At 44.2% G+C, this 24033-nt stretch overlaps 1 protein-coding gene across 3 annotated transcripts in view; it reads right to left on the reverse strand.

Moving 5' to 3' along the window:
* SIM2 (SIM bHLH transcription factor 2) overlaps positions 1-3772 on the reverse strand; it is a 110449-nt gene extending 106677 nt beyond the window's left edge. For 2 of the 3 annotated variants that reach the window (XM_029603472.1, XM_029603470.1), the window contains exon 1: positions 2762-3772. In XM_029603472.1, the coding sequence (XP_029459332.1) occupies positions 2762-2936 (175 nt within the window). In that variant the 5' untranslated portion in view covers positions 2937-3772. The remainder of the gene's footprint in view (positions 1-2761) is intronic. The other variant, XM_029603473.1, reaches the window with a different exon arrangement.
* Between the last annotated feature and the right edge of the window lie 20261 nt (positions 3773-24033).

A 24033-nucleotide genomic window follows, 5' to 3' on the forward strand; every position in this document is an offset into this window, starting at 1 on the left:
TTAAAATGCGCGCCTTCTTCGTGAATAACTTGTTGCGCTGTCCCCCACAGCTTACGGAAAGAGAGCGCGCTGGTGGGCTGCGCGTCCCGATTACTGGTTTCGTCTTTGAATAAAGATATCCTGAACCTGATCAAACGCTGAAGGAGTTTCCCGGCCATGGCAGCCGCGGGATCCTGCGAACTGCTCATTCCGGTTTAAAAGCGCAGGCGGGGGCGGGGGTAAGGGGCTGCCTTGGTTTAATGGCTCTGTTAAACTTTCGCTTGAATCGCTGAAAAGGAAGCCAGGGAGACTTTTACAGCCCTCGTTCCCATGGCCTGTTCCCATGAGCGAAGAAAAGCAGAAGCTTTGCTGAACCGTGTGAAGATGCATTTACTACCTTCCTAGGAGTAACGCGCGCAGTGCTAAAATATTGCAACTGCTTATTTTATTATTATTATTACTATTGCTGTAACTAACGACTGCGATCCGAGACGTTCTTATATTTTCTGCACCAACGTTTTCATGACAAAATGATGCAATAAAAAAAAAATGTAAAATTGGCTTCAGGCAATTTCGTGCAACAGTTCAGCGGGTCGAGGTGAGGTTATCCCTGCCAGGGCCGAGGGAGTGTTAATTAATGTTAAGGACCCAAAATGTTCAGCTGAAAGTTTGGAAACGAGGACTTCGGATCCTGGAATCGCAGCTCCAGCTGTCACGTGGATAGAGAGCCCCCAACAAAGGATGTGAAGTTATTTATAGGCGCCTGGACAGCATTAGCCGAGATTTAATGTAATGGCAGCCCCATCTATCAGCATTCGTACCCGTGCTGGTGGCAAATCAAACACGCAGCTACCAAACTCTGATTTTTCTTCTGTAAAATAATATCAGACGTGCAGGCTATATTATGCGAAAGGAAAAAAAAATCTCTTTTTTTCACATTTGATAGAAAAATACAGATTGATTTGTTTAAAACGGGTAATTCTACCCTGCGCGATGAATATTAATTCTTTCTCCATTAAGGGAAAACGGTCTGTTTCGTGGAAACACCTCCAACTCTTTTGTGCTAAGCAATAATATTTCTAGAATATGCAGTTTGAATTGTTTTTTTTTTTTAATTAATTGGTCAAGAAATGAGCATGCGATGATATTTAACCCTGATCAGTTCTCAGCTCCACGTAATTAAATGTAAGCGTCAGAAGTAAATTCTGCTCAACCAATTATTCTTAATCTGAACAGCAAATAGTTCTGTGGGGGCCCCGGTTCATTTTATTATTCGGAAACCCAGGCGTCCGGATTCTAGTTGTCTGTTTCTTTTTGAAATGAGACATGCCCAAGTCTTGGAAGAAAAGCCTTGCTAAAGACCGCACCAGTTAACTGACGCCATGTATATGTCTAACCTTAAATAGCTTCTAATGTTGCAAATTAATTTTGACCTGTTAAGAGAAATCAACATTTTCAGTGAAGTTAAACTTTCTGCATCTTGAAATTAGCCCCAAAGAAGAGGCAGGTGGCTGAGCGCAGGCTAGGCAGGAGCAGTAAGATTTTCAGTTTTCCAGGCAAACTCGAGAATGAAAAATGTCTTACCATAGGGAGAGAAGAAGCCATTCCTCATATTAAGCGCAATTAATCAAAAGTTCATTGAAGCCATCCTAGCAGGTGTATTTTGTTTTGTTTTTTTTAGCAAACCAGTTAGAAAGAAATGATGATACTTTCATTCCAAATTAGAACCATCAATGTGAAGGTTTCTACCTTAGATTCAAATACTTAGAAAGCCATCTCATAGCAAAAAATACATTAATTTTCAGTCCAGATATATCTTGCGCGCTACCTAAACATTTGAAATCGGCTTTCGGAAATGGTACGGGTTATAAACTAACATAAAATAAGAACTCTCCCCGTCAATATATATTTTTCTTTTTAATGTGGCGATCAGAATCAGCACTAATCGAAAGACAACTTCAATGTGAGCTAAATTACAATTTGTAACAAAAACACAAGCGATCAGATAAAAGCCACTTCACAGTTTAGAGGATATGGAAATCGAAGCAAAATATGGCTAGGAATTTATTTAGTATTAACTTCGATTTATGTCCCTGTCTCCCAGGCAGATTTTAAATACTAATTACATATTGAAAAGAGTACCAGTAGCAGCTATTGTACAGTTTTAATATATAGTTTTTGTTTCGTTTCTACAGTATATACTTTAAATGGAGGTATTCTGTTCAGTTTTTTTTTTTAGACTTTCTGCATTTGATTGGAAGTTTTATCAATCACAAGTTGTATTTCCATAGACTTAATAGGCAAATACATTTGACATGATGGAAATATTTTATTCATTCACTGCTTTCTACGTTTACGGCACTCACATTTATGCTTTAAACGCTTTACTGTTCTTCATATCGCTAAACTGATCCTTGTTTCACGAAAAAAAACCAAAACAACCCCCCCCCCCCCCCCCCCCGCGATCCTGCAGTCCGCGCTCTGATTCACGGCCTGGCGGAAGCCCTAACCCCAGCTCCCGCCTGCCCTTCAAATCCCGGGGAGTCTTCGTTTTCGGACTCAGGGGCGTGGAAAGAAAGGCAGAAGGCTCTCGGACTCTCCGGAGCTGCGAAGTGACCCCGATTCCCGGGACAGGCCTGGGGCCCGCAGGATAAACAAACCGAAAGGGTCCGATCTTCCCGAGGCTGTTTCGTGCCTTTCGGAGAAGAGGATCGGGGGGGGGGGGGGAGGGGGGAATTAATCCAAATGTCCGCCAGGCGGGGGCCCGGCCAGACGCACTCACCTTCGGGGAAGACGGCCCTCATCTTCAGGTAGCTGGTGGTCAGCCGGATGATGGAGGCTTTGTCCAGCTGCGAGGTGATGGCCGACGGCAGGGGCAGCAGCCTGGCCAGCTCGTAGAACTCGCCGTTCTCCTTCTCCCGCCGGGTCTTGGCCGCGTTCTTGGACTTCTCCTTCATTGCGGCGGCGGCGGCGGCGGCGGCGGTAGGAGGGCGGCGAGGGCGCGGGCATAATCGGCCCGGTCCCGCCGGGCGTCCGGGAGCAGGGGCGGGCGGCCGCGCCACATGGAGCGAGGCTTAGCGACGGGCGCGCAAGGCTGGGCGCGCAAGAGGGGTCCCCTTGGCCGGGAGGGCGCAGCGCATGCCTTGCGCCCCCCGGCGAGCTGCCGCCCCCCTCTCTCCTTCAGCGAGCCTTCCTCTCCTTCTCGCTCTTTTTATGCCCCCCTCCCGGGGGCTTCCTGATCATTTTCCGGGCTGCCAAGGTGTCCCCCCCTCCCCCGGACTGGCACGGGGCTAGGGGGCATTGTCTGTGGGTGGGGGGCAGGCGGAGCTAGGAGGGGCAGCGCCCTTTCCTTTCGGCCACTTCTCGGAGATGGGCCAGGACTCCTTCTGGCTTTCCCGCTGCCTTTAAATAGCCCTGGCCCAGGTGTGGGCGCAGCTGGGCTTTACTCCACCTTCGCTGCTTTCTGGGCGAGCACCGCTGGCCGGCGGCGGCGGCAAAACTTCCTTCAGCTCCAGCCCCCGCGTCCCTTTCCGGCGAGAAGGCGGCGAAATCGCAGCCCGGCTCCGGGTGCAATTCGTGCCCCCTCTCTCTCTCTCTCTCTCTGGGGCAGGGACGGGCGGACCCGGTCTGCAGAGGGTAACAACGCCCCGGCTGCCCTCCGATCTCCCTTTCAGGGCGCACGGCAGGTCCCGTCCCCTCTCCCACTCTCCATAGTCCCGGCCCGAGGACACGAACCACGGATACTTCTCCTCCAGGGAGAGAAAGAAGGCTCTGAAGTGGCCTCCTCGGTGAATTCTTCAGCACAGGCTGAAGAAAGAAAAAAAAGGCAGGGAGAAACTCAAGAGGGGGAGGGAGGGGGAGAGAATGGGAGTAAGGGTGACGTCTCCTCCGAGATTTCCGAGGGAGGGAGAGCAGGGATTTTAGGAGAGTCCTGAGCCGTCGCACTGCAGGGCTGACCCCCCCCCCCCGCAGGCCTGCATCATCCATCCTTCCCAGTGTGAGGGGCAGCAGAGGCCAGGGCTGGGAGTGCGGGGCCCATCTGTCAGGGTTTTGGGTCACGTCCGACCCTTCACTTTTTTTTTTTTTAATCATTTTCCAGTTATGGTTGTAATCGAGGACCTTGTCACCAATTTATATATATATAGATATATATATATCTATAGCTTAATCGTTTCCCGCAGACCTACATCTGATCAAGTTCTTGGGATCTGGATGAGTTTGCTCGCCTTTCCCCATTCAGCTTATTCAAGCAGATTCCATTCAGCTTTCTAGCTATGTCCTATGTAGCACTGAGTGTTTAATATGTCACGTATGCCCCTGTGCACCTTCCGGCCTCCTCAGTATGATCTGTTTTGCAGGCTTTTAAATCCCCAACGGAAGCAGACTTGAAATGAGGAGGATATTAATTCTCTAGGAATATATGGAATATATTGAATTAAAAGCATGCAGGGAGCATTTGATGTAAAAAAAACCCAAAACAAAACAAAATACAAAACAAAACAAAATAAAAAAACTCAAAACAAAACAGCAAAGTATTACAGAATAAACGCATGTGATGTGCAGTACGACCCATAATTTTACATGCATGTTCTAAAGGAACATGTTAAATCTTTACACAGTTTAAAAAGTGAACCGCAATATTATCGGAGGGTTTTTGTTTGTTTGTTTGTTTTTACTAAAGGAGAAAAGGTTACCAGAAGATCGCCTTTAACAAAAAATAGGAAACCAATTCAGAACATTTTATTTAGTAAACACACAATTTCCCAATGTTAAAAGTTAACTGTATACAAAATGGTAAAGTATAGTTATGCCCTATCAGTTTTGCAATTTTGTTTTACTTCTGCATCTCAAGTTTCGCTCTCAGATCTCAAATAGGTAACTGTGATTTAGAAATGAGATTTCTGGGTCTGTCTTCAAAAAATTCAGATTGTGCCTGGACGGTGGTATTAGATCATGACCTATATCCAAATAACAAAATGACCACAAAGTCATACATCCAAAACTACAGAAAGAACAGTAAAAAAAAAATATATATATATAGAATGTTTACGAAAAATAAGAGAAAGGAGAACACCAATTATTTTCCAACTAGCTAAGCAAATACTGTAAAATTAAGGTTTCTCCTTCCGTAGTTTAGATGACATCTTTGGAGGATGGGATCCTGGCGGCAATATTTGCTTGGAATAGTCCTTTAGAAGTGTCAGATATAGGAACCTTTTCCCTCAAATAATACAAACGAGAGTAACATTTCCAGCTTGTACCGTCTTCCTGCGCCCATAATCTCTGCAGTAAAGGTGTCACTGTCTATGGCAAAAATATTTAGTACATAGAGGCCTTTATTCTGCTACCCGAGCTGTCAGCTCCTGCAGCCTTCAGGTGCGAGGGAAGTAAATATCAGGTGCAGCCCGAACTTTCTCTCTGTCCTGCAGTGACATTTTTTTTTCTTTGCACGAAGCCGTGCGTTTTACGACAAATTACAGAAATGATGCATTTGCGCCACACTTTTAGCACATTTCCAATTGCTTCCCAGTACAGAAGCACTTGTGAAAATACCATTGAACGACCTAGCGGAAAGCAAGCAATGCTCTGAAAGAAAAGACAGGGACCAGGCGGGAAACCCAAGTGGGACAGCATTTTCTCTGCAATATATTTGGTAAGGTGTCTTCTTTCATTCCTGCAAGCAACGGGCAGACCAGACCATGAAACGGCGGCTGGAGATTCCTGACTCGGTTTTTTTTTTTTGTTTTTTTTAAATCAAAGGCTTATTATTTCCTGGTCACCTTACCAGGCTACCAGAAAACATGATATTTAGCCTGGGTGAAGATGGGAAAAAGAACTCCATCTAAGCTGGTGCACCTTCCCTTCCAGCCACAGGCGGATAAGCGCGTTAAGAGAAGCCAGCGGTGCCACATCTGGCCTTGGGCGGAAGGATCCCTTGTGCCAGGAGGTCGCAGTGACTCGCGGGGCCGCCTGCGCGCTCGGCCCTGCACTTTCTGGCTTTCCCGTTGCTTGCAAAAGTGCCCGAGGATCCTCTTGGCTGGGTGAGGGGGGGTTCAAGGGCAGGAAACACGTCCGTCCGTCTGCCTGCAGTTTATATTGTGGGGGTCATCTGTAGAGTGCGGGTCAGGATATCGTGTGCCTTGTTTCCTAGCTGTGCTCTGCTGGGCTCAGTTAGCAAACTGGTTAAAATGTAACCAGCGCCAAGCAAGAGATCTAACTCGCCCCGGCCTGCTGTCCTCAGGCCTTTCTCCCATGTTTAGTAAACGAGGCCTCCTCCACTCGGGTCGGGGTGGCTTTATTTGTTTCAGAAATCGCTCGGTTATTCGGAAGGCTTTTGTGCTGTTTATCCGAAAGCACTTAAGGACGCTCCAAGCGGACAATAAGATGGCAGGAGGAGATTTTAGCGCAAGTTTCCCTCCGCTTGGGACTCTTTTGTTGACTGATACACTTGGGCATTTTTTTTTTGTGTGTGTGTCTCGCCCTGGGTGTTGCTTTAAACTCCGAAACGTCTCCAGTTACCTTCTTGCACCTGAATGTGTCCAGAGCCAGGGAAAGGTTTCTCATCTGGAGCCAGGCAGACCCGGCCCTGCTCTGGATTTCCTTTCATCATTAAAAAAATTAAAAAAAAACAACAACCCCTCTTTCTGAAGCCCCTTCGTAGTCCCGGCCAGCAATCCCGGGCTTGATCTGTTTAACATGCGCGCACGCATAGATCATCGTCTGTCAGGAATCAGAAGAGGATCTCTCAAGTTATTTCCTTAAAAAGAAATCAATCAGCCATCCTCTTAGGAACAGCTGGACATTTTTCTTTTCTTCATGTCGCCTATGACAGCCTTGGCCGTGCAGCCGAAGCCGAGGTGGCTGCGCGCCTTCTGGAGGCGCTAGATCAGTAAAGCAAGGCCGTCTATTAAATCCAAGCTGCCTGCATGATAACTCTTCTTACTATTTTGTGTTGAGATCCGGGTCCCTGGAGAAGAGAAAATTTATGGAAATGCATTCCCATTACAAAAGAAAAAAAAAAAGAAAGAAAGCTTAGGGTTTTACTTTCCTCCCGGGAAAAATGCTGTTCTAGCACTTTTGTTACCGGGCAAGATAAACTGTAACGAACACTCATTGCCACATTTGCTTTTGCCACATTTGCTTTTAACGATTAATTTGTGTTTCTCGTTTGCCAAAGGGCTCTGTTTTCCTATTACAAATTCATTTGTGTTTGGTTTATTTCCCCGCTTCTTATAAATCTGTTTGTGGAACAAAATTTAACCTAATTGAGCTGATGTTCCCATTTATGATTAATATTTATTAGTAGAGGCACTGAAAATGCTTAGTACTCACTTTAGCATTTATTTTTATTTTATTTTATTTTTAAAGCTTCACATGGCAGGATTTGAATTGCTATAATATATATATATATATATTTCATCTTTTTTTGTTAATTTTGTGCAACTTAATACATATAATTAAAAAAAAACATAAAGTAAAACAAAAGATTGCATCGTTGCTATGAGTTTCTCTTCTTTCCTTAAGTCAAGCAGTCTATTTGTTGCCTTGGCCATCCGTCCCAGAGGTGGCTGCATGCATGGTTTTTCCAAGATGCCCTAACTGGAAATCGCCTTGGGGATCCCGTTTTGGTGCCAGACGAAATAGGAAATAAAAGTGTTTGTCTTATTCAAAGGACATCCGATTGTGGAAAAAAAAAAAAAAGGAATGCAGTAAGCGTTCATAATGTGGGATAGATTTAAATTGTAAATAGTCAACAGAATATTGGTCAGCCTGCTTGCTTGCTTAACTCATCCCGTAGTAATCAGAAGTTCATACAATGGAAGTTTCTTTCCCTGCCTTAAACTGGGGATTTAAAAGACAATAGTCCGGATTACAGACCCGATCATCTATTATTGGAGCGTCCTGGGTTTGCATTTTAGCCTTGCAAATTTACACCGGGAAAAAAAAAAAAAGAACGGAACTCGTTAAAAATAAGGAAAAAGAAAGAAAACCCGACGTTTAAAAACGCCAAGGACATCAGAGCGCTTCCTGTCAAAGGCCTTTAAACGGATTTCCAGATCAAGAACTTCTGACACTTTTCATATCACAGGAGGGCCAATGCACATTTCCCGATCGCCGATATCTCTGGCTCGTGAGCGTGGTTAGTCATTCGTTTTAGAGGTTGTCTTTGTTCTGTTGTTTTTTGTTGTGGTAAAGCCGAACGTTTGTTGTCGCTGGGACGGGAACGATCCAAATGGTTTTAAAAGTGAAGGGGAGACCTTATCTCTGCTGTCAGTATTTTGGATCTAATGCTGTACCTGCAGCACCCAGATTCGGATTTCTGACAGCACTCAACAGGTGGCTGAGCTGGAGCCTGAATAAGGGAGAGGATAGTTTAATCGATAGCTGAGTCCTATTAATTGTAATTGTTACGGGATTAAATATTGTGGTTTTATGTACTGCAGGTGATCACAACGGATGTGATATTTAAATGCCATTATAACACATTTGAACACGAATACAGATCAGCTAAAGGGATGCAAACCTGTTTTCAGTTTCGCCAGATGTGTCCAGTTTTTACGCCAGGTAACAGAACGCCGCTTTTCTGATTTTAGGGGAAATGCGAAATCCTAAAATGGACAGAAAGGTCGCACAGGGAGCGGAGGGACAAAACTTCCTGCTTTGCAGCTGAGGACTCCAGGATTATACCTAGCTGATTCTGGGTGGAAAAAAAATCCCTTCACATTTTCATTTGTAAAGGTCCCGGGATGGTTACAATTTCTATGCCACAAACATTAATAAAAGTTTGGTACTTTCAGAGAGCAAATTAGGTTTTTAAAAAGGTATTTGCACACAGGGCAGTCACTGGATAAAATGGCGTCCGTCCCTTGGGAGCTTGTGCACTCCCAGACCCTGGGACTGACTCCAGAGGGCAGTGTCGTGTCCCTTCCCCCACTCTGGTACCCTGGCCCACCCCTTGCAACAGCCCTGTTTGCACAGGATGCAAGCATCCGATGTTGTATTAGCTAAACCCTCTGATAAATCGCAGCTATACTGGGATAATGTACCAGAGGGTCCCCAAACTCAGTCCTCGGGGCCTGCAACCCAGCCCAGATTTTTCCCACAATAATGCATGCAGATACATCTCAGGCATAGTCATCGTGCTCATCCCGAAAACCCGACTGAATTTGGGGGTCCCCATTATATACAGAGAAGTGTATGCTGCATTTTTTTTTCACATAGACCCAAAATAGAAGAAATCCCTGCTTTGGCCCATAGTCCTCCCCTGTAATTATGGTGCAAGAGAGTGACACACTTTGTCCATTTTAAGTATATTTCTTTGTTTACCTTGCTACTCTTGCGGTGATATGGTTGAGCCAAACGTTTCTCGTAGGCTGAGGGGAATATACTATGTACTTTCAGTCTGAAAACGAGGCTCTGGAAACACACAGACAGAAGTCTAGCATGCACAAATCTCCGGTGAAACCAGAACTCAAACACATATTTTGAAATTGTGTCTTGTGCTGACCTAAGCAGAAACTAAATTGATCTCATGCTCAGATCTGCCAACACAAATTGAGTTGTGGATATACAGAAGTAATCTGTAAAAAAAAAAAATTAAAAAAAAAAGGACCATTTTTTAAATAACCTCTTTTTAAATAATAATTTAAAAAACCTTCCAACAACTTTGGACTTAATGCCAAAGGTACTTTTTTTTTTTTAAGTTTCCTCTTCTACCTGCAAGTCAATTTGGAACTTGATAGGCAGAATTTAACCCTAGGAGAGAAGGCGAGAAGAGTGAAGTAGTCACTTGTGTTTCCTTTATAAGTGGCTTTTATTTATAAGGCACAGACTGTGTTTTTGTTACTCTATATTGCTGAAGTGAGGGGGGAAATGTTTTAAGAAGTAAATATTTAGTATTTGCTCTGACTTAACACAGTTTCTCTCTTAAAACGGGAACAAATGGTAGTCCTAAATGCATTACTTCCCATTGAATTAGTGCTTTCCTCCTGCGTAGGGGGTAGAACAATAAATGCAGTCATATTAGCACAAGGAGAAATGTCTGCACATGACTGAACTAATTTGCTGAAGTAGGCATGGGAAGGCGATTGACTAGGGTGACTAATGACTATACCTTCGTAAAGATCAGTCCGCTCATCCTAGTGTGGAGTATGAGACCACCTCTGAAAAGGCTTAACCAACCAAGCAGTGCCTGCGAGCAGCTGGGATTCTCAGGGACAGAAGGGTGGCTCTGGCAATGCCACTATTACCCCAGTTCTGCTCAGCTTGCCGCGTGAAGACCAAAAATGTGAAAGACTTCAAAGGGGCATGGGATAAACACTGTGGATCCATAAAGTCTAGAGGATGTGAATGAAGAGAGGGTGGCTTGTGGAAATTACGGCTACTACCTGGAGATAATACCCTTATTCGATAAACATACACACGGTTAATGCGACTCCAACATTGCTCTATGCTTCAATGGCAAGAGGAAATGTGGAAAAAAGGATTTGCATTCACAAAAAAGTGGGGAGTAGCTTGCTTGATACGGCAGTTACTACCCCAAATCAAATAAGCCTGATACTTCACTTTCAATGCATATCCAGCGTAGCTCTCTTCTTCAATGGCAGGGGGAATGAAGAAAAGATGATTTATATTCAGACAGCAACCAACAAGGACTGAATTACATACGGGCCGATACAGTAAAAGTCGTGGGAGAGCGGGTGAACGCCCGCTCTCCCGGCGCGTGCACAGGCCACTCTTCTGTGTGCGCTATTCATTAAATTAATTTATTTAAATTAGGGCCCGTGGCAAAAAGAGGCGCTAGGGACACTAGTGCTTCCCTAGCGCCTCTTTTTGGACAGGAGCGGCGGCTGCCAGCGGGTTTGACTGACGACGCTCAATTTTGCCAGTGTCAGTTCTCGAGCCCGCTGACAGCCACGGGTTCGGAAACTGGACACTGGCAAAATTGAGCGTCCTGTTTTCAACCCGCGAGCCGCGGGCCGATTTCAAAATTTTTTTTAACTTTTTTTAACTTTGGGGGCCTCCGACTTAATATCGCCATGATATTAAATCGGAGGGTGCACAGAAAAGCAGTAAAAACTGCTTTTCTGTGTACTTCCCTGGTGCCGGCAGAAATTAATGCCTACCTTTGGGTAGGCACTAATTCTTTTTTTTTTTTTTTAATTATTTATTTATAAATTTTTCACATATATACAAGAATATCTAAATATCTTGCAGATAAGAAATATAAGTCATTTACATCAGGTAAACAAAAAGAAAGAAGTATAACATAATTATATCAATACAACATTCGTAAATGTACTTCTAACTATAGGAAAAATTTGTTGAGATCTCTACAATTAGAATAAATGAGCCAAATTCAAAAGAAAACATACACAAGAGAATATAGTACTTGGAATCTCACTATACTCTTATTTCCCTATTTTATTTCCCAAGAAGTTTTTTAACTGATCTGGATCTAAGAAGGAATAGTCCTTCCCCCCTAGTTTAATTGCACACCTACAAGGGTATTTTAGGAAAAAGAAACCTCCTTTTTCCTCCACCTCTTTTTTGAAACCTAAAAACTTTTTCCTTCGCAGTTGTGTGTTTTTTTCCAAGTCTGGAAAAATCCAAACTTTCTGTCCGTAAAAAGCTTTTGTTCTATTACGGAAAAATAGCTTTAGGACATTATCTTTATCAGTTATGAAAGCAAACTGAATTAATAAAGTACTTCTATCATTAATGTCTAATTCATCTTGGGATTTTTGTAATATTTCTGAAATATTTAATGATGGTTCCAACTTCTGTTCTCTCTCAGCACCAGGTTTCGCTAATTGCTCTTTTCTCTTTTTCCCCCCAACATAGAAAGCTCGTACTATTACAGGGTACATTTGTTCAGATATGTTAAGAATTTTGTTGGCATATATTTTAAACAATTCAATAGGGCTTAGATATTCAGAGACTGGAAAATTTGTTATTCTTAAATTTAACGCTCTTACATTGTTTTCCAGTGTTTCAATCTTTCTCTGTATAATAATCTCGTTTTTAATCTGACATTCTTGAACATTTTCAACATGTTTCAACCTTTTATCTAAGCAACTAATTTCTTTTTGCTGTTCCTGAATCTTATTACTATTTTCTTTCACAGTAACATTTGTCTGTCTAACTTCTCCTGTCAAATTTACAATGAGGGAATCAATTTTCACCATATAATTCCAAAGTGATTCTAACGTTATAGTAGTAGGTTTCATCATTTGCAACTTTTCCTGGTCTAATTTTACAACATCACCCTTAATTACATTTGACATTTTAGGAGTACTAGAGTCTCTAGGTTCCTGTTGAATTTTCCCATCGGGACTTATTTCATGATCTCCTAATAAGGGAGGTTCCACCTGTTGGTCAACCATTCTCTCTTCTCCTTTTTGTAGGTTAGCAACTATTCCAGTACAGTTAATTTCTTCTTTTGGTTCCTCAGGTTCCATTGAGGGTAAGGACCCTTCATAGCCAGGAGGAGATGGTTTATCGGGAGCCCCCGGACTCAGAGATATTTCAGAGGTCAGGTGGAGGGGATTTAGCTCATAATCACCCTGCACAGCGACCTGTACAACGGGGGCATTTTAGGAAGATTCCATCCATTCTGTAACCGATCTTTGTCCAGGGATTGAGGAAACATTAGATACTAGGCGTAACTTCGCCTTTCTCTTTGAGTGAGGCATTAATCCTTGAAAATAACCTGGTCACTTCAAGGTACAGATAGGATCTCGTACTACTGATCAAGAGAGTAGAGAACCTCATGGAGAGGTGTTTGTGTGGAGAAAACCTCAGCAAAATTAAGGGATTAGTTAACTCACAGTTTGTCGCAGTCAATTCAGGCAAATCAGGCAAAGCCGGGCTAAGCTGGACGTAACCGCGCGCGCCCCTTAGGCGCGCGCGGCTTTGGCGGCGCGCCTGGCGTCGGCTGCGCGCCGCTATCGGCAGTGTTTTTAAAGTCCCGCCCCAGTTCCGGTTCGGGGCAGCCGGCCAATCAATCTCCACCACTCCGTCGGGGCTAAGAAAATCTCCAACCCCCGGTTAGGGCAGAGCAGGTAATTGTAGGTTCAGAGTTTCCTCTCACCCAGATCCTCTCAAGGCAAAATAGGACTCGGCAGCGTTTTAAAGTCCCGCCCCAGTTCCGGTTCGGGGCAGCCGGCCAATCAATCTCCACCACTCCGTCGGGGCTAAGAAAATCTCCAACCCCCGGTTAGGGCAGAGCAGGTAATTGTAGGTTCAGAGTTTCCTCTCACCCAGATCCTCTCAAGGCAAAATAGGACTCGGCAGCATTTTTAAAGTCCCGCCCCAGTTCCAGTTCGGGGCAGCCGGCCAATCAATCTCCACCACTCCGTCGGGGCTAAGAAAATCTCCAACCCCTGGTTAGGGCAGAGCAGGTAATTGAAGGTTCAGAGTTTCCTCTCACCCAGATCCTCTCAAGGCAAAATAGGACTCGGCAGTGTTTTTAAAGTCCCGCCCCAGTTCCGGTTCGGGGCAGCCGGCCAATCAATCTCCACCACTCCGTCGGGGCTAAGAAAATCTCCAACCCCCGGTTAGGGCAGAGCAGGTAATTGTAGGTTCAGAGTTTCCTCTCACCCAGATCCTCTCCAGGCACTAATTCTTAAAGTAAAATGTGCGGCTTGGCTGCACATTTTACTTACTGTATTGCGCGAGAATACCTAAAAGCGCCCGCAACATGCATTTGTATGTTGCGGGCGCTATTAGGTTCGGGGGGGGGGGGGGGGGGGTTGGAGGCGTGTTTTTGACGCGCTATTACCCCTTACTGAATAAGGGATAAAACTAGCACGTCGAAAACGCGCGTCCAATCGTGGGTTAACAGTGCGCTCCACCGGCCTGATATTCTGGGTAAACAAATAAGCATGGGTGTAGCTTGCTTGTTATGGCGGTTACTACCTCAAATCAATTAAGTCTGATACAAGAGTCAAGACAGCACTCTGCAACAAACTCCAAGCAGGAACCTCGTTGCAAGGCATCTAACTCAAGCAGACGCCGGCCTTAAATACTTGCCGGTGTCTGACGTCATCCCAGTGGGCGGCCCGCGGTCTGGCGGGAAAAGCCCTTTAATAAATTGTTCCTCTTTGTGCGAGCCTAGGAGGGGAGGGGCCTGATTCCGAGGTTCGGCGGCATCTCCCTCGTGGAGACGCCGCCACGAGGCAGGCCGAGTAGGCCCGACTGGGGGTGGGTCCCGCTGCCGGCGTACCAGCACAAGAGACGATGGCCCGAGCCGAGGGCCCCGGCGCTGAATCCCCGGAGGGAAAGGTAAGGACCCGGTCGCACAACTTGCGACCGGGACCACAACATTTTTAGTCTTTGAAAGAGTAAACAATTGATTAAAGTCAGCCCTGTACCCTGGTTCCTTGCAGTCAGGGTCCACCCCGCTCTCTTATAGCCGGAATTCTGTACCCCTCAAATCCTTGGAATGAAGATCCTGCACCACAGCATCAAGCTCCAATCTCTTGATGCCAGAGCCCTGCCAAATTCTTAAAAGTGTGCAAGAAATTGCAGGAATTGGATTACCTGCATGGGTGAGACACGACCTGGCAAAAAACTGGTTCAGCTGTCACACAAATAAAGAGCCTGCCTTACCTCTGCTAGGCTGCTGAGGGGAATCCTAGCTGAAGACTCTGACATATTCCTGCAGATGGGAGGGGCAGCTGCTCCATTATTTGTAGTCTGCAGTGACCGCTCTGGCAGCCAGGGCGATTGACTTCTAGTGTGCACGAAAGCAGTGAACACAGCAGCAGTGCTCCTCCTGCACCACCAGCTACTGCACTGCAGCTGGTGCCCTTCCAGCAGTGGCATCTTTGGCCATGGCCATATTGGTCATAAAGTTAGATATGGCACTGGCCAGCTTACCACTGCCAGCTGGACATTCAGACATAGGGTTGCAATATTCAGTATCAGAACAGAAATAATCTTCTTTCGGAAAGGGAGATAGATGCCTGGAATGCCCTTCCAGAAGGAGGTGATAAAGACAAAAATGGTGACAGAATTCAAAAGGGCATGGAATAAACACAGAGCGTCCCTGGTGGCAAGAGGATTGAAATGAAGCACTGGGGTTGCGTGTGGTAACTTTTGAGGGAGACCAGGACCAGCTCAATTAGAAAAATAAACTGCCCAGACAGCAAAGGTAGAAAAAAAATTTGTTTTTCGTTTCTTTGTGATTGAAATATGTCAGCTTATCCCTGTCCATTCTGCTCAGTATAGGCACAAATGCCCTTTTGTTTTTCTTTCTCCAGTGTTGTACTGCCCACAAAGACTGGCTTCCAAAATGATAAGGGGAATGGAACAACTCCCCTATGAGGAAAGACTAAAGAGGTTAGGACTTTTCAGCTTGGAGAAGAGACGACTGAGGGGGGATATGATAGAGGTGTTTAAAATCATGAGAGGTCTAGAACGGGTAGATGTGAATCGGTTATTTACTCTTTCGGATAGTAGAAGGACTAGGGGACACTCCATGAAGTTAGCATGGGGCACATTTAAAACTAATCGGAGAAAGTTCTTTTTTACTCAACGCACAATTAAACTCTGGAATTTGTTGCCAGAGAATGTGGTTCGTGCAGTTAGTATAGCTGTGTTTAAAAAAGGATTGGATAAGTTCTTGGAGGAGAAGTCCATTACCTGCTATTAAGTTCACTTAGAGAATAGCCACTGCCATTAGCAATGGTTACATGGAATAGACTTAGTTTTTGGGTACTTGCCAGGTTCTTGTGGCCTGGATTGGCCACTGTTGGAAACAGGATGCTGGGCTTGATGGACCCTTGGTCTGACCCAGTATGGCATTTTCTTATGTTCTTATGTTCTTATGTTCTTAGGGTTTCCATTTCAAGTTTTATCAGAATATTTCTGTTTCTAATTTGTGGTTCTTTATTTTGTATTAAGTAAGGGGCAGCTTGTGTTCTGCACGGGTGACTGAGGTGAAGGATTCTGCTAGAGCGTGGTGTCTGGGTAGAGATCTAGAGCAGTCTGGTTTCTTCTATTTTCCCAATAGAAGATGCATTGATGCTCTAGGGCCAGGGGCTGGTAACTCCAGTCCTTGAGTGCTGCAAGCTGGTTGGATTTTCAGAATATCCACGCTGAATGGGAATGAGGGGTGGGGGCCCAGACTTACATGCGTACGTCTGCATTTTAAAAAAGCTGACCCTGGTGCGCACCAATTTGTTATCCGCGTAGCTTTACTTCTGGTTCTGGTGAGGAGCAAGCCTGGAGATCTCGAGTTTTAGGGCTTTCAGCACAGTGTGAGGGTTCGGGGTCAGGTGGGGGGGGATTGCAGGATGAAGAACCAGAGGGGTCTTGAAGACCTCAACATGAACTGGGCAAACTGATGGACTATTTTGAAAAACCGTTTTTCCCCTCACGTGAGCATGTTTTAAAATCCGCCTGAATACACATGTAAAAGCCGCTAAAGCCCTAGCCAAAATACCTATGGGAGGGGAACTTTAAATGGTATGTGTGAACGTGCAAGCACAATTTAAAATTGCAGCGTCTCTCTGCTTGCGTGCCGCATTCCTTTTAAAATTACCCTGAAAGTGTCTGGCAGTAGAGGAGAGGAGACCAGGCTGTGGGGGGAGAAGGAGAGCCCAGACCAGAGGAGGATTTAATTTTGCCTCAAAGCCCGGCAGAGATTACCCTTGGCTCACTCTGGACAGCGATTAAGTCATTGGAAATGACTATTGTAAACTTGACTCAGAATACTTTGAATGTTCAACAGCATTTTATAAATTTGGAGAACTCAGTATTATCAAGTAAAACAAATGTGGAAAAGTGTGAAGGTCACCTGGAAAAAGTTGAGGTGTTTCAGCAAAAGTTTGTTCAGTCAGAATTACTCAATGAGAAAAAGTTGGAGTTTATTGAAAATTCCATAAAATATTTGAATTTGTAAAATTAACTCCTCCAAAGGAAATGTTTAAACAATATCTAACCCAGATTTTGAAGACGCTGCAGCAATCTTTATCAGTTTTTTCTAAGGTGTATTATTTACCTGTAAGACCTAGCGCTGATATTCCTGAAATTCCAGATGGAGGGGCGATATCAGAAAGATCACTTAATTTGACTGAGATATTGGAAACAACAATAGAAACTGAGATCAAGACAAGAGCTACACTTTTCGTTACATTTGTTTTCACAACGGACCGTGATGCTGTCTTGCATTTGTTTCTCCGACATCATTTGGAAAATGTTTATGGTCAGAAAATCTGGATTTATCCAGATTTGGCAAGGATAGCACACGTTAGGAGGAACAATTTTCTGAGACTGAGACCAGATGTTGAAGCTACTGGAGCTAGACTCCTGTTGAAGTTTCCTTGCAGGTGCGAGGTTAATTACTTAAATTACAAATATACCTTTTTTGAAGTTTCTCAGCTCCAAGTGTTTTTGGACTCTCATCCCCCAGTGAACACAGAGACTGGTTAGGAGCAATTTGAAAAATACCCAGTTGTCGCCTCTGATTGCTAATGATGTGTAGGATTTGAATGATCCTTATTTTTTTTTATTTTCCGTTTATTACTATTACCTCTCCCATATTACTTGAAGATACGAGATGTGCAAAAAAAGTATTATGTTATATTGCAATATATCTGTATTTCCATTATAATTTGTTATTATAAAGTTCTGAAAATGCATGAAAAAAAAAGAAACTGGCTAGGTAGTTCTTTATTACATGGAAGGAACTTGTTGCAGTCAGTTCAAAGGCAGGAGACTATGTAGGGATGGATGTGATGTATGGAAATGTCACTTTGGCTTGCTCCTCCCCCATACTTAGCTTCTGCCCTCAAACAGACTGATTCTGTAACGTGCGCTCGGCCGAGTGCACTGTTTAACACGTGGTTGGCTGCGTGTTTTCGACGCACGTATATTACCCCTTATACTGTAAGAGGTTTAGTGAGTCGAAAACGCACAGCCAAACGCCTTGGAAACTAATAGCGCTCATCACATGCAAATTATTGGGATACTGAAAGTAAAATGTACGGCCAAAAACTGTACAGAAAAGCAGAAAATATTGCTTTTCTGTACACCCTCCAACTTAATATCCTAGTGATATTAAGTTGGAAAAACAAAAAAATGTTAAAAACAATACAAAAAAATATTTTAAAAAATGTGCCTGCCAGTCCAGTTAGGAGAACAGACGCTCAGTTTTAACGGCATCCTAACCGATGGCTGTCAGCGGGTTTGGAAAACTGAGGCTCATAAAATTGAGTGTCGGTTTCCTGAACCCGCTGACAGAGCCATCTCTCCTGGGCCAAGGAGGAGCTAGGGGCACGTAATCGTCCCTAGCACCTCCTTTTAGTACAACCTCTCATTTAAATACAGGATCGCGCGCCCAAGGGAGGCAGCTGGGCGCGCGTTAGGAGAGTGGGCACTCAACACGGAGCGCCCGTTCTCCCGTGCTTCTTACTGAATTGGCCTGAAAGTGTTGTCCTCCCCAAATACATCTGTCTAGAGATGCCACTGGTGTAGCATTGTGTTCCTTTCATCATTCCATTTGATCAAGCGGCAGGGAAAGCCCAAGTGAAGAGACCGGAGTAATAAAACTGACGCTTCCAGCAATGCAGGGTCCAATTCTGTAAACAAATGGAATGCTGTGCTGCAGGTTGACAGTGAGCAGTCTGGAGGCATCTGATGACCACTGTTTATCAGTGCATGGCGGAAGTCCTCAGCTTTAATACTATCCATAATAAGGATTCGTTGGATGACCAAGACCATGAATCATGTCAGCTATTTACTTATATTTATTTCAGTTTGCAGCCCACATGGTCACCTAGGTGCTCCATTCTGTTACTGGATGCAGTGCATGCCACCCACCTGGCTTGGATCAAAGGCAAGTCTGATAGTGGGAAAAATAAAAGGCTGCACCATGTTAAATAAAGAATTACAAAAAAAAAAAATAAAATAAAAGGCTGCTTCTGTACTTGAACAGGCACCGTGGACGTAGGAGCCAACTTTTCAATATGATTGGGGGTTGCTAAATTCAACACAAATGACCTTTCCCTGGGTGCAGTGAAGGAGTTTGCTCAATATTGGGGGCACTGAAGCACTCCCAGGAGTGGCACCTATGATCATGGATATGATGATTACAGCCAGACAGAAATGTCACCAGTAGCATCAAGACCTCAGTGTTGTATTTCTAGATCTAACAAAAGCCTTTCACTCTGTCAACAGGTGTAGATTTTAGGAGGGTTTTTAAAAAAAATAATTAATTTTTTTATTGCTTTTACAATACGATATCAATAATAACATCTTAATGATATCTGTCAAGAAAATGAGCATTTACAATTCTTATTACAAGAAACTCTCAAAGGAAAATACAATATATGCCACATACATAAAGAGCAATAAACCATGAAATACATAATAAGAAATAGGAAGGTGAGTAAGCATATACCCCAATATTACTTTTTACCCAAACATTCAGAGCTTACTAGGTGTGCAAATCTAGAAGGACCCTCAATTGTGAAGGTTCAAAAACCAGATATTTAACATCTTCCCAACTTGATTTTACATTTACATGGATACTGCGAGGAATTTTTTTTATCAGAAGTTGTGTTTACCTCGTCACATCTGGATAAATCCACAATTTCCGTAAAACCATAGCTCACGATTGTGTAAGAAAAATTGTAAGATAGTATTTCGATCGGAAAAAAATGTAAAATTAACCAATAAAGTTCCACGTCTATTGACCACCATCTCATGCAACTGTTCCAATATCTGAGTCAGATTTAAGGATGGATCTTCTGATATATTATAATGTTAACTCCTCAGACTTAGGTAAATAATACATTTTAGTAATCACTGGCATGATAGATTCAGGCAGTTTCAAAACCTGTAGCAAATAGCTGCTTTTTTTTTTTTTAATTTAAAATTTCTAATTTTCAGTGATTATAACAACAACGTTATATGTATATACTGAAGTATGAATATACAATAATAATATATCAACTTTACACAATAACAGAAGATCCTCATACAATCCATATATCAGTATTATTTCTTAAGGAAAAACCGTAAGACATTAGGGGGCGGATTTTAAGAGCCCTGCTCGCCTAAATCCGCCTAAATCCAGGCGGATTTAGGCGAGCAGGGCCCTGCACGCCGGTGCGCCTATTTTACATAGGCCTACCGGCGCGCGCAGAGCCCCGGGACTCGCGTAAGTCCCGGGGTTTGGCGAGGGGGGCGGGCCCGGTCGGCGCGGCGTTTTGGGGGCGGGCCTGGGGGCATGGTTACGGCCCGGGGCGGGCCTGGGGCGTGGCCGCGCCCTCCGTACCCGCCCCCAGGTCACGTCCCGGCGCGCAAGCAGCCCGCTGGCGCGCGGGGATTTACGTCTCCCTCCGGGAGGCGTAAATCCCCCGACAAAGGTAAGGGGGGGGGGGTTTAGACAGGGCCGGGCGGGTGGGTTAGGTAGGGGAAGGGAGGGGAAAGTGAGGGGAGGGCAAAAGAAAGTTCCCTCCGAGGCTGCTCCGATTTCAGAGCAGCCTCGGAGGGAACGGGGGTAGGCTGCGCGGCTCGGCACGCGCCGGCTATACGGACTCGATAGCCTTGCGCGCGCCGATCCAGGATTTTAGCGGCTACGCGCGTATCTACTAAAATCCCGCGTACTTTTGCTGGCGCCTGATGCGCCAGCAAAAGTACGCCAATTCGCGCGGTTTGAAAATCTACCCCTAGTTGTTTAATTTGAGTGAAACAAGGCATTTAAGAGAGTATATGACCCTCTCTTCTTTTAAAGAAAATCAGAGACACAACAAGTCTATTAATTGCTCTCAACCATTTGCTACATTTAGGGGGTGGGTGTCCAGTAGGGATGTGCATTCGTTTCATCCGTTTCCTATACAAGCATGTAATATGAAAAGTACGAAACGCATGAAATGAATGCACATCTAATTGGCATGTAATGGGAAACATCTGAAACAAATTAAACGAATGAAACAAATGCACATCCCTAGTGTCCAGGAATGCCTGTAAGGAATTAGTCTCATAGAAACATATTTATGTTCCTTATATCATATTTCGCATTTGCAAGGGTACCATAAAAATAATTTAGCCTCCCTAGCAAGGGTATCAGATTTTAACCTAAGAAACTCCTGTCTTCTTAACTGAGTTACCCTTCCTAGGTTCAGGTACATCCAAATTTGTTGGCCATGGAATTTCTGTAATCGAATGCGAAGGAATAAATGTAATATTGTATCTCTTTTGGATGGGAAGACAAATGAAACAAATAAAGTTGCTGTTGACAGTATGTCAGTTTCAGTAGTTATTTATAAGACATCTGAAACATTCATGGACTGCTCTGGTTGCGTGTCCTCTGTTCATGCTCTTTGTATTATATAATGTATTTTTGCCAAAGCTGGAATGGACTGACTTGGCATTTTCAAAACATGCTCTAAATATTCCTTAAACATTTCTCTAGAAGGCATAATTTTTAAATATGGGAAATTCAATATCCTTACATTGGAATATTTTAAACTGTTTTCCATATATTCTAATTTTTTCAAGTTAGACATCTCCATCTTAACTATATTATTTTGGTGAGATTCTATTTTTTACAATCGTTCATCATGAAGTTAGACATCTCCATCTTAACTATATTATTTTGGTGAGATTCTATTTTTTACAATCATTCATCATGGACTTCCAATCTATCATTATGATGAGAAATATATTTTTCTAAGTCTGAAACTTTCTGTTGAGATTCTGTATTGATACTAGTCAACTTTATTATTGCCTTCTCAAGAGACTTAATCGCATCCCAGAGTATGTCCATGGTTACCTCAGTGGTTTTAATAGGTATAATAACCTTTATTTTAGGCATATCCTCCTCACCCCCTGCAACTAGGTTCCCCATTCCCCTTTCAATATTAGGTACAACATTTAAATCTGGAGATTTCTCCTAAAACAGAGAGTCCCCAAGAATATCTTTTAAAATAGTTGGTGGAGATGGGGTATTGGGAGCTCAGGGATTCAGAGAGATGGCTTCGGCCTGTAGTATGGATTCTCGCTGTGATCCGTTCCCACTGTGGCCTTTTCCTCTGGTGGTTCATTTGTTGTTGACATAAAGAATGAAGAAATCTGAAGTTGGGTTGGGCCTGGTAAGGGAGACGAAGACATAGCCTCCCTTATTCTGGCCTTCCGCTTGGTATGAGGCATAAGAAGTAAAAACAATATTTTCTCCCTCTTTATGACTAACTCTGATTAATTTCCCTATCTAATGTCTTTCGGATTGAAGGAAGATAGAGGAGTAATGAATGAAATTACTTACTAAGTCTTCAACCACTGGAACATCATAATAAAATCCAGGAAAAGAGAGACTCTAAAAATCCAGACAAAGCTGTGTGTCCCTTTGGCGCGTGTGGCTTTGGCAGCGTGCCGGTGTCGTCTGCGCCGCAGGGGGGTCCGGTTTTAACCTTACCAGTCCCTCCCCTCGATGACGTCAAGGGCACGACAGACCCAGAACAAGGGCGGGGGCTCTCCTCACCCTCCGGAGTGGCACAGGAAGTCAGGCAAAGTTCCAGGGAACAAGCAAACAGGGCCGGGATTTCTCCTCACCCCAGGTAATCCACTCTCCTCTCTCACCTTGTCTGCGCGCCGCAGGGGGGGGTCCAGTTTTAACCTTTCCGGTCCCTCTCCTCTATGACGTCAAGGGCGCGACAGACCTGGCACAAGGGGGGGGGGCTCTCCTCACCCTCCGGAGCGGCACAGGAAGTCAGGCAAAGTTCCAGGGAACAAGCAAATAGGGCCGGGATTCCTCCTCACCCCAGATAATCCACTCTCCTCTCTCGCCTCCAGCAAATAGCTTTTAAACAGGAAAATTCACCATGCAAAGATTACAGCTCCTCAAATTATTTTCAATATTTTCCAACCTTTTTGCATTTATTAAATCTGACTGAACCATATTAGATTGTATTTTTTCAAATTCAGTAAACTTCGATTCCAAGACATTTAACTTAGTCCCACACTGAAAGATAGCATTCTCATTAGCAGAAACTTTTATATTTGTTTCTATAAACACTTTTGTGAGGTTAAGTATTGACGGTTCCAATGGTTTTATTGCCTGCCAAAGAACTTCTAAAGTTATTACAGAGGGTTTCGTAAGTTCCAAGTTGGGGAGGAATGCCTTCCAATCTGCACCACCTCTGCTCCTTATTCCGCCCTCAAGCTGTGCTTTCGGGGTCGAAGATCTCACAGGATCTGGAACGGCCCTTTCCACCGCTTCTCCAAACGGACTCACTCCTCCTGCTATCTCCAAGGTAGGCCCACGCTCCTCGGCGCGTGTACCCTTCATTGGACCCACTCTTGCATCTGCTCGGTAACTCTCTTCCCTGAGCAGATGGATTCCAGGCTCATTACCGGGAGGGGAGCGCGTTTTAAGCGCCCCTGGGGTCAGCGATATCTCCTTGATCTGCGAGGAGGGCGTTTGCCCCACGTCCTCTCCGCCAGGAATCTCATCCGGGAGCCGATTTGGGGTTGGTGAGAAGAAGCCCTCTATCCGCATCTGCAGGCTTTCCAAATTCGGGAAGCTGTCATTAGCCCCCCACAGCTTGGCCTTACGCTTTGTATGCGGTACCTTGAAGAACCAGGAAATATAATATAAGGTAATAGAAGGCAACCACAGCAGAGAAGCTCTTCTTGGCGTTCCTCACCTTCGTTCATCTTGGCTCCCAGTTTTGTTTTGTTTTTTTTAAGGAAAATTGGTTCCTGAAATAAATTTATAAATGTTATTTGCTCTTTTCATGAAAGTATGAGGGCTTGCATGTGGGAGATCACAGAGTTTCCTTGTTTCCAATGGAACCAAACAGGAATGTTTCAGATCTCCATTGTTGTTTGGTATTTACTTCTCAATGGTATTGCTCATTGCCTTCAAAAACTGCGATTTAGACATTCCTGTTCAGTTTCATACTAATGGTGATATCTTCAACCTCAAACTACTATAAGCCAAAACAAGGTATATACAACAGTAATCACTGATCATCTTTTCATGTCCAATGTGCCTTGATGGCATATTTGCTGCATGAAGTTCAACAGCTATATGATTGAATG

The sequence above is a fragment of the Rhinatrema bivittatum genome, chromosome 5 (assembly GCF_901001135.1).
Source record: "Rhinatrema bivittatum chromosome 5, aRhiBiv1.1, whole genome shotgun sequence".
In the NCBI taxonomy this organism is placed as follows: Eukaryota; Metazoa; Chordata; class Amphibia; order Gymnophiona; family Rhinatrematidae; genus Rhinatrema; species Rhinatrema bivittatum.